Raw genomic sequence first — 11,789 nt, forward strand, 5'->3', positions numbered from 1 at the left:
GTGAAATCATCTAAATGACTAAACCACAGACAAGCTCAGTGGGCACTATTCTTCACCAGATATAAGTTCACCCTTACATACAAACTTAGATCCAAGAATACCACTACTCTGTCTAGAATTAAAGACAGTAACCAGAGACCAGAGAAATAAAACTACACCTTCAGAATGGTCTCCAGCCAAGACATTTGTATCTTAATCCATGCGGGAGTAGTTCAGGGTATTCCAGGGTACCCAGAAATACAGTGAACCATCTCCTTGGTGAGCAATACATTTTGGTGGCCTTATTTGTTAGGGCTTGTCAAATGTGCATAAACCAGGGCCTCTTGCCATCTGCTCAGATGACTATTAGTAACACTCTTAGTGCCACAATTCCTCGGGTCCCAAAACTGCTGGACTAAATCACTGATTCACGGAAATAGGAACATTGCTGCCCATGTCTCAGATACAACTGCGAGTTCCCCATTGGTATAGAAAGGATTCAATACCATCCTTGCAATTACTGACAGGTTCATCTATGACGTCAATCAGACAACATAATTTTAAGATTTATTGTTCCATCTGTAATAAGTAAGACAAATAAATCCAGTTTCATATATTTTACAATTAAAACTGCACCCTTTTTTCATGTATCTCTGCTCAGACTAGTGTGGTCTTCTAGTGATTTATTCATTGGTCAAGTTCAACAGTATTTGTGAAGTCTTGCCAACCAGTATATAAGTTCAGAGTGTTATATTCTTGCTGCCTGAACTAACATGAGGATGTTTTTTTGATATAGATGTCAAAGCACTTCTGTAAGTTGCTCTAGATAAGGATATCTGCCAAATGCCAAAAATATAAATGTAAATATTTATCCTGTATGTCACTCTTGCATATTCTCTTGGTTTATTCTTTGGATTACCCTCTGGCCTAATACACCGTGTCTACCCCTGCCTTTTCTGTTTATCAATGCTGAGTTTGAGCAACTTCATCTCTGCTTGCGTGAATTTTTGTAAATAAATACTTCTGCAAATGTATACACTTCCTGACTCTGACCCTGGTCTGTTACAATATCCCTAGAGGACACATACACTGTTTAATAGATTATAATGCATTAATTATATTTAACGAATACAGATAAATAAAATATGTCATAACTGCATGCAATTTTTCAGAACCTTTTCCCTATATCAGTCAAAACGTCCATTTGCCTGAAAGGTTAGGAAATGTATTTTGATGGACTTAAAATAGACAACCTTTTTTCTACATTTGCAAGTGGATTTTCTTTTACTTTCAAATACACAATATTGTGAAAATTTGAATAGTATAAAAATATCGAAATGATCTCATACACATATTTTTACCTGCTCAGGTGCATTGATGACCCCTGTGTTGTAGCCAAACTGCAGGGAGCCAATAACAGCCGTGGCCAGAGAGAACAGAAGATAGCCTGTCACTTCCTTCTACAGAAGAGAAAAAGCAGAAGTCTAAATAAAGTAACTCTTGCCTTGTTGGTAGCGCACTGCTACAGGAATGTAAGTACATTATAGAAACTTAAACTCAAGCAAACACAATATCCAAAAAGCAACCCAATCACAGAGCATGGCATTTAGTACAGAGACTGTGCAGAATCTTTCTGCTGAATCCAGATATCTAGGGCCATGGTCCTCAAAAGAAGGTCTAGGGATCCCCAGAGGTCCATGAAACATAGCCAGAGGATCCACAATTTTCTATCTACTCTATTTATTATTGCATTCTTATAGTTATTAGCCTATTTGACTGGTCACTTGAATTGAATAGGTTTAATCCAAACTTCAGTAAACCACAGTATGCCTATAAATAAAGTCAATTTGAATCTAATTTTAATAAAAATGTGTTCTATGGGTATAAATAAAAAGCTCTGTGGCCCCAAATATAGACAAAATAATATTGCACATATTTAAATAATGAGATTAATATTTGAACAGTTGGGTTATATTCATAAAGTAAATCTGTGCTGATGGTGTTTGAGTTTGTTTTACAGGTAAAGGGGTCCTTGGCTGCAATAAGATTGAGAAACCTTGATCAAGGGCAATAGGATGTTGTAGTGCTGAGAGAACAAAATCCACTGAACCACATGATGTTAAACCTGCCAGAGCTCTCAGTTTATGAAAGTGTGCTCACCTTCACCTCACATTTTAATTTAAGAAATGTATGAGGACAAATTTTCCTCTTCTAGAATTATTGGTAAAGATGAGTAGAAAATGTAATAAAAATGTATCTGTGGTTAATTAACACTGGAAATATGCAAGTCTAACCTTTTTAAAAAAAGCTTTTATTCTAATTTAAAAAAAAAAACAACATTTTTTTTCAACAAAACACTGTGTCTCAAATGGTGGCCTTCGTTTTTCCTCCAAAGGCCATTATCAGGATACATGGCATCACTGAAAAAAGATACAACTTGGTCATGGTTGAATCTTCCACCAGGACAATTATCTAAAATAGATGTCAAAATCCACATAAAAATGGTTCAGTGACTGCAGAATCAAGCTTCCAACACAGCCATTGCTGTCCCCGGACCTAAACAGCTTTAAAAACCTGTGGTGTGAGCTGAAGAGGAAAGTCAATGAGAGGAAACCTGATGCGTATAATAATACTAAGCATAATAGGAGAATACTCAGTGGTGTTATTCTTAGCATCTAGTACTAAATGCAGAATAATTGGTTTTATTAAAATATTTCTGCTAAGATATTTCTGAAAAAAAGTTCTCACATATTGTACTGTAAGATTAAGCTAAGCATCCTTACCATGGGTGCTAATAATTCTGGAGCTGACTGTAAAATGCATTTATAAATTACTTTAATACAGAATAGCCACATCTGCTTCCTCTGTCACATCCAGCTTTGAATGATACATAAGGATAAAATAAAATACAACAGTTGTGTTGTTATATGTAAATAATCCACACCCGTGATGGTGTGACACGGCCTAACGTAAAGCTGAGGAGTCTGGTTTACAATTGGTGCATGACTTTCAGGCTGACATGCTATTTCTTTTTTAAAAATTTCCGTTGTGGTGCTTTCGGCCATGTCATGACACATAATATTTACTAATCTACAAAATGCAGAAGACTGGAATATAAAATAGACCTTTTGGTAGGTTTGAAGGCTACATAAGAGATTTTTAAAATTCAAACACTAACTGTAAGTCTGCAGTTTGAGACAGAATGCTAGTTTGTTTAGTAGAGAAAGATGGATGGAGAAATTTGTCTGTTTCTTTTGTTGAATTCCTACAATATTGCTGCAAGTCAGGATAGAGAAAAACAAAAAACAGCTGTTCCTTTAAATATGGCTTGATTGAACGTGGCTACCAATAACATTTCAAAATACAAAACCCATTTTCATTGAGTGATATTTAACATTAATTTGTACAATAAATGAATAAAACAAAAGAGGTGAATTTGAGTTTCTCCTGCAACCCCATTTGTAAATCAAGTGCCACCATGTGGGATCATGGAACCCCTGTTCCATGCTGACACAAAAATCTACCAATTTAACACACAACAGGTTAAAAATTTTCCTTGGATTTTTTTAATGACCAAGCCAGCAAAGTTACGTTCTACAGGTAATGTCAGGGAGCAAGTGAAACGCTTGCAAGCACAATGCTATACATAACCAGAAATTCAATTTTTTACAGGATAATGTTTATAAGCATAGCCTGGCAAAAAGATATATTGTATATCTACATGCTTAGCTTGCCAACTGTAAACCAGCAAATAAGTCAGATGAACAAGGATCTTCTGTGAAAGATAAAAATGAATATAGCATACTGTAGCACTAAAAAGGAACTGCCCTTCACAAAATGTGGCTCACTTATTATAAGAGGAATGGAATAAGCATCAATCTGACCTATGACAATCATGTTCATTGTGCTGAAATGATTATCCAAACAGCAGAGGAAATGAAAGAAGAACTTGCTCACTACCTTTCAGCCATGATCAACAGAGTCACAGATGTTTCAATGACAAAATGTAAGATTGTGTACACAACCATTTTGGTTTTTTGGTTTTTCTAGGTTTCTTTTCTGGCAAATTTATGGTTTCCAGCATCTTTTTTAGATTTCTAAAATGTTTCTAGATTTCTAGAGTTTCTAAATTCTCAGATATGTATGTATGTATGCACCAACCAAAAATTTGTATTGGCTACAGAATGTTTTAGCTTGCTAGCATTAGTGATACCACTTCAAAAAGTAAGTTTACTGTCCTAATAATCATTGCTAAAATTGTCACGCTAATATTCTCTAAGGAGAATATTTATTTAACATTTATGGAAGGAGACTAACTTAAAGACAGACAGAGAAAGGAGAGAAACTAGTGAGTGAACGATCATTTATAGCTGGTATAAGCTATAACAGAAACTAACTTGTTTGTTTCCACAACATTAAATGTAACTATAAATAGATAAAAGTAAAACATTTTGCTCGTTAACAACTAAAAATGTGTAGTCATTTGCGAATTGCTGTGGTATAAGTAAAATAAAACAAGGAATAAAACACAGTGTGTGCTGTTGTAATGAAATAAATAAACTCTGGGGTGGTAATGAGCCCTCCGCTTCAGGTCACAACATCTCACGGTCAGTTATTTTCCTATAATACCATGCTACACCATGTTTATACGAAATTGCTATACATGCCAGCCAATGTACAGCCAAAGAGCTTCTAAAATTATAAATAAAAACAGCAACTATATAGCCCTGTGTTGCTAACTGCTAGGCAATGGAGAAGGATGGAGGAAATGGAGAATATTGAGTTAGAGGTAGGGACAGAGGATGAGGAAAGAGAAAGCCTTGCTCAAGGAGACAGACAGTCTCAAATGAAATGTGACCAGGACAATATTGATTTACATATTGCTTACACAAATTTTAGCAAGTAATGTCTCTTCTCTTATATGCCATTAGTGGAATTTATTATTATTAATTTTTTACAATTCTGCAAGCATTTTGCAAATCTTTAAATGGAGTGACAAAAACTGCACAGCTAAAAATGACATCTTAGCAAGTGAAAATATCTTGAATATAGTATTTGCTATTACAAGATTACAATAAATATAAGATAAAAGATTATTAAATCTATTTCTAGACCTTTTTTTAAAAAATAATTTCGAGCTTGAAATAGTTCTTGTTCTATTGGTAGATAATTCTGCTCATTTTAAGCATTTAGTTCTAGAAAGAAGCAAAATTGTCTGCTAATAGAATAAGAAAATATAAAGCATAAAATGAGTAAAATGTCTCGAAATATTTGGTTTATTGTAATCTTATAATGGGAAATACTGGATACATTTGACTATATTCAAGATATTTTCACTTGGTAAGGATGTCAGGTTTTGCAGTGAGGTTCCAAACCTTTAACCTACCAAAAAAATATAAAATAAAATAGCACACATGATGCTTACAACAGGAACATTCACAACAAACCTTGTTTTTACACTGCTCTGATAAAATGAAAACAAAGCTGACACTGTGTATATGCATCAATAAATGATTTAACTGTTTAATAAAAATAAGTGGGTACAAAATACGTAACAAAACTGTAGTAAAATGAATAAGTCAATAGATAACATACAAATAAACCCTAACATTTAAGAGGGCATACACTGCTCAAAAAATAAGGGAACACGTAATCATTACAGTATAACACCAAGTCAGTTAAACTTCAGGGATATCAATCCGTCCAGTTAGGAAGCATAAGTGATTGTGAATCAGTTTCACCTACTTTGGTGCAAATGAAACTGACAACAGGTGCACTGGAGAGGCAAAAGCAAGACAACCCCCAAAAAGTAAATGGTTTTGCAGATGGTGGCCACAGATAATTGCTCTCTCCTTATTCTTCCTATCTGATTTGCCTCTAGTTTTGTGATTCGCACAGACCTCCACGTGCTAGCCAACGGTACCCTTACTGCTGTTAGGTACCTGGATGAAATCCTCAGAGCCATTGTCATTTCTAGATGATGAAGGCATTGATGCCAACTGAGAACCTCTGGGACGTTATGTATAGGGGCATCCGAAGCCGTCAAGCAGCACCACAGACTGTCCAGGAGCTCACTGATGCCGTGATCCAGGTCTGGGAGGAGATCCCCCAGGACACCATCTGCCATCTCATCAGGAGGATGCCCAGACGTTGTCGGGAGCGCATACAGACACGTGGGCGCCGTACACATTACTGACTTACATTATGAGTTGCCGTGATGAAAGTCATGCAAATTGGATCAGCCTGTAATTTCAATTTTTTATTTTGATTTTCGGTGTGATTTGGTATCCAGCCCTCAATGTGCTGATGACTTTGGGTTCCAGTGACCATTGTCACATCATTTTGTTCTCAACAAATTACACAATGTAAATAAGCAAAGATTTTCAACTTGAATATTTCGTTCATCGAGATCCAATGTGTGATTTAAGTGTTCCCTTAATTTTTTTGAGCAGTATATATATATACATATATACACACACACACATATACACACATATACACACACACACACACACACACATATATATATATATACATATATATATATATATATATATATATATATATATATATATATATATATATATATATATATGCATTTAGGAGGAAAAGAAGTGAAAATGAATATTCTCCTCATTTCAGTTTGTCCAGAAAATGCTGTGTATAGCATATCATTTGTATGTTCGTTCAAATCAGGTAAATGAGCGTAAACTGAATTTCATTTGAAACTGGCTGTCTTCTTGTGAGAGCTCCTACTGTTCCTCTACCTCAATCCCTATATCTATACTCTCCTCTTCTTCTCCCTTCATCTGTTCTATCTGTTATTATATGACAGTATTACTGAATTCTCAGAAGTGATTGGTTAGAAGGGTTAAAAAAAATTTAAAACCACACACCTATTACATAGTTTTGGCTGTGAGGCAAATTACAGGTGGGTCATTCCGTATCACCTCAACCAGAGATGGCTGGACCATGATCTCAGAATTACCTAAACCTTTTGATACATAAAGTTTGGTGCAAAAGACTGACAAATCTCAAATATTGTTGTGATCTGACCAACTATTTTTAAAGTGTGATGCATAGAAAATAGTGATGTTAATTTTTAAGCTTTTTACATTTTGGTGGCTTCAGTTTTAATAAACTTGTAAAACAATAATCTTGTAACTATTTCTGGCCAGAGGTAGCACATTTCCCAGGTAGTCCAGCTCATAGCAACTGTATCTGACTTATTTTTAAACATGTGTCCCGCAAAATGACCAAAAATATAAGATTTGCACAAAAAAGTCCTTCTGAAGCACTCTTCAGGTGTTCTTAGAAAGATCAGTGTTGTAGACAGTGGTTTGAAACTTGCTGAACTATTACAGAAGTTGGTTCTGATGACACCAGATATTGCTTTTACTCTAAAATATAAGGTTTCAAATTTAGGAAAATAATCTATTTTACTACTCGTGTCTACTATTTTGAAAAATTTTAGAAAATTCTCTATACCTCTATTTTCTTTCTTGTATCTTGTATATTTCTTGTATGCGTGGGGGAAAACCACTAGTAATCACTAGATTTTGTTATAAGCACAAGTCAATATTGCTGAAATGAAATTCAGTGTTGACAAGGCACTGGAGATATGAATTTTAGCAAGCACAAGCACTAGTGCTATTTACCTACAGTGTTGTCTTCATATGTGTCTATATCTGTAAAACCATATATTAATTTCTAATACATTAGTGTTTCTACAGTAACAACTTATGTACAGAAAAAAATATATACAAGGCAGGCTGAACAACTGTTTATATGTGTTATAATGAAAGTTATAACACTACCTAACTTATTTCACTGACATGCTACACCATTAAATTTAACAGTGGATGTAAAAATATCGACACATACCTGTTAAAATTGCAGGTTTTTGTGATGCAAAAAATGAAACCAAGATTAACCATGACAGATCTTTTTCCACATTTAATGTGATATAGCAACCAAGTTAAAACCAACAGAACACTTGAAAAAAAAATGAAAAGAAAAAAACTTAGTAAGCTGCTTGCACAAGTGTGAACACCCTTTAAATTCATACTTTGTTAAAGCACCTTTTGCTTGTAATACAGCATTCAGATTGATTTGGCAATTTTTTTGCACTCTTCCTTGCAAAAATGCTCAAGATCTATCAAACTGCGAAGGGATCTCTTATGCACAGCCCTCCTTCAAGTCATTCCACAGGTTTTCGAAAGGATTTAGATGTAGGCTCTGACTGGGCCATTCCAAAACCTTGATCTTCTTCTTCTGAAGCCATTCCTTAGTTAACTTGGTTTTGTGCTTTGGGTCGTTATCATGCTGGAATGTGAAATTTTTTTCATCTTTAGCTGTCTAACAGAGGCCTGCAGGTTTTTTTTTTTTTTTTTGCCAAAATAGATTGATCACTATCCACGATTCTCTCTATCTTTTCTAGAGCACCAGTCACACCTGAAGAGAAGCATCCCCATAGCATGATGCTGCCACCACCACGCTTCACCGTGGGTATGGCATCAGCAGTCTGATAAAATCAAGAAGATGTCAAGAGAATCCTACAGAAACTGCTGATCTTTATTTGGGGTTAATCATGGTTATCAGCAGTCATATGACTGTTCTGTATAATATTTGAAAGTAAAGATAAATTCCAACAATTTCTTCCAACATATTTACTGCATGTTTGAGAGTATTATTTTATAGAGAGTATTTTTAATTTTGTTTAAATTATCAAAATTAATAATGTTATTACATAGTCAGGTTATCCCATTATGACAAAACATTTTAAAATAAATTATATAACATAACTATTTCAGCCTTGTTACATATATATATATATATATATATATAACATATATAGATATAACAAGGCTGAAATAGTTATGTTATATAATTTATTATTTATATTATTTATTATATATATAAGCTTTTTCTGGACCGTGGCTTGAGCAGTCTGATGAAATCAAGATGTCAAGAGAAAATCTTAGAGAAACAGCTGATCTTTATTTGGGGTTAATCAGAATCCCTTCATCGATGACAGGTGTATGATAATTATTTCTGGAACCTGTGTTTGAATGTGATTGGTTCGTTCTGAGCACAGCCATTGCCAGATCACATTAAAGGTGGAAATAGATCTGACATGATTTCCACTCTGCTGTGTATATCTGAGATCCGCTCAGTATAATGCATGACTCATTGCCAAGCCTCTGTGTGATGTGTAATAGTTATCCGCAGCAGTCATATGACTATTCTCTATATTATTTGAAATTAAAGATAAATTCCAACATTTTCTCCAACATATTTACTGCATGTTTGAGAGTATTATTTGGAGAATGTTTTAGAAAGTATTGTTTAAACGACCAAAATTAATAATATGACATTACGTAGTCAGGTTATTGTGTTGTGACAAGACATTTTAACATAAAATTATATAGCATAACTATTTTGGCATTGTGTTAATCATACATTTGTTTGACAACTACGTACGATATTCATTTTGGAATGCATCGAAAGATCAGCAAGTGTTCACATAATATGCACAACAAAAATGAAGAAATAGGCATGAGGCAGGAAACTGGTTATTATACAGTAATATAATAAAACTGGACATTATACAGTATGTGTCGTACCTTCCTTAAAAACAAAACAAAACACACACACAAAAAAACCCACCAAAACAGAACCCTACAGTTTAGTTTTTTCCCCTGTAGATATTACTTTTTGCTGCTAGGAAGTTATTTGAATTATAACTGTTCTAGTGTTATGATATAATGCATACTTCTTACAGCCAGTTTAGATGTTCTGTTGATGCTTTCCCTTTTAACGCTTTGGCATAATGTAGTGATGTTGTTAAGAAGGCTATACACCATAAAAGATCATTTTTTTCACATTTTCTTTAAATCTCTGTAATCCTGTTTGTCTGTAAGCATCTACTGTTCAACATGTTCTTGTTGTGTAGGTGTAGAGCATGCACTACTCACCTTCTCCCCCTCCATGTTCCAGTGAAATGGGAGTGGCAGATGAGTCGTGAACGCGCAGTCCTGCACGCAGGTTCCGATGCAAAATGCAGAAACACTTGGGCTGAAAAAAATGATAAGCATTAGAACTGAAGAATCGAAATGATGCAAAAATAAAAATAAAGAAATGAATAAAAAGGGCACATATGCATACATAACTCAAGATGCTTCAGACCAACATACAACAGGTGCTTGATTGCTGGAGTTTATTTATTTATTTATTTATTTTACACATTTCAATACTTCATTTTCATGCACTTCACATATTTAAATTTCATTTACACTATTTATTTATTTATTTATTTATTTATTTATAATCATTCGACTGTTACGAAGGATTTGGTCTTCACCTGCACTAGCATCAGTTCAGTGCTCCTGCACATACACCTCCAGTGACATTACACACACTCATTAAACCCATAGCTGTCATCATTAGCTGAAAACATACGTCATCTTTTTTTTTTTTTTCCCGCAAACATCAAAGAACACGTCGCGCGCTCGCTTTTACCTGTCCTGGACGCGGTGACCGATCCGTTCGTGCGCGTGCCTCTCTCATCCACTGACACTCATCGAGTATTTTCGTGTGTCTTTGTCACCCTGTGGATACGTGGCGACTCTCACGTTGCTCTTTGACGTAAAAAAAAAAAAAAAAAATGCCCCCCTTAGTGCGCTTCAGCCAATAACAGCAGTAATCAGAGTGACCTCTGCTTTCCCCTCCCCCTCCTGCGCCTTCAGTTATTCGTAACGCCGCATCTTTGCGTCGGAAGCTCGTGACGCTTCTCCAATCAAACCCAGTCACAGGGCGAATCCGATACTTCCCGTGATGCTTTGTACGCGCGACCTTGAGGAGCGGCGGCTGGTGGGTTGCGGATGCGGGGCGACGCTGCTGTACTCCACCCGCATTTCTGCAAAACCTCGCGCGCTATTGGCTCGAGCGCAGCCCACTATACGTGAGCACAAACCACCAGCCAATCAGAGCGCTGGATAAGTGATGCGCTTAGCTAATCCTGACAGAGCCGGCGAAATATGGGTGGGTTACCAAATAATAATAATAATAATAATAATAATAATAATAATGCAAGTGCACCGTCTCCACCTTCAGTGCTTCATTATCTCGCACCCAACACACAACTCCTTCATGCAATTTCAGAATACGAACCAGTCTATGTTAAAGGCCTACCCCTATTTTTTTTATTTTATTTTATTTTTTTAGGATTAACATGCTTGACTTCTCTTGATCCTATGCAGGATTGTGTTTGATTGGTCACTTTGTCTTCATGTTTCAGTGCAATTCAAAATCTAATTCAATTGAATTCAGCAGAACCAATAACTGGACACATGCAGCACTCTGCTACTCTGCTATGAACACCTGATCATCACCCTTATATGTAGTTTTTCCACAAACCATTCCCAAAAAGTTGGAAGTGAAGCACACAATTGTACAGAATGTCTTTCTATGCTGTAAAATTATAATTTCCCTTCACTGGAACTAAGAGGCCCAAACCTGTTCCAGCATGACAGTGCCCCTGTGCACAAAGCGAGCTCCATGAAGACATGGTGTGTGAAGGTTGGAGTGGAAGAACTCGAGTGTCCTGCACAGAGCCCTGACCTCAACCCCACTGAACACCTTTGGGATGAACTGGAACATCGACTGAACCCCAGACCTCCTCACCAACATCAGCGCCTGATCTCACTAATGCTCTTGTAGCTGAATGAACACAAATCCCCACAGCCACGCTCCAACATCTAGTGGAAAGCTTCCCAGAAGAGTGGAGCTTATTATAATAGAAAAGGGGG

At 35.8% G+C, this 11,789-nt stretch overlaps 1 protein-coding gene across 1 annotated transcript in view; it reads right to left on the reverse strand.

The window, feature by feature from the left end:
- The window catches only part of slc2a3a (solute carrier family 2 member 3a), a 31,519-nt gene extending 20,646 nt beyond the window's left edge, over positions 1-10,873 (reverse strand). The window contains exons 1-3 of the mRNA XM_026928212.3: positions 10,501-10,873; positions 9,957-10,056; positions 1,341-1,439 (exon numbers count right to left, since the gene is read on the reverse strand). Of these exons, the coding sequence (XP_026784013.1) occupies positions 1,341-1,439; positions 9,957-9,971 (114 nt within the window). The 5' untranslated portion in view covers positions 9,972-10,056; positions 10,501-10,873. The remainder of the gene's footprint in view (positions 1-1,340; positions 1,440-9,956; positions 10,057-10,500) is intronic.
- Positions 10,874-11,789: the final 916 nt, after the last annotated feature.

Source organism: Pangasianodon hypophthalmus, chromosome 29 (genome assembly GCF_027358585.1).
Source record: "Pangasianodon hypophthalmus isolate fPanHyp1 chromosome 29, fPanHyp1.pri, whole genome shotgun sequence".
Classification (NCBI taxonomy): Eukaryota; Metazoa; Chordata; class Actinopteri; order Siluriformes; family Pangasiidae; genus Pangasianodon; species Pangasianodon hypophthalmus.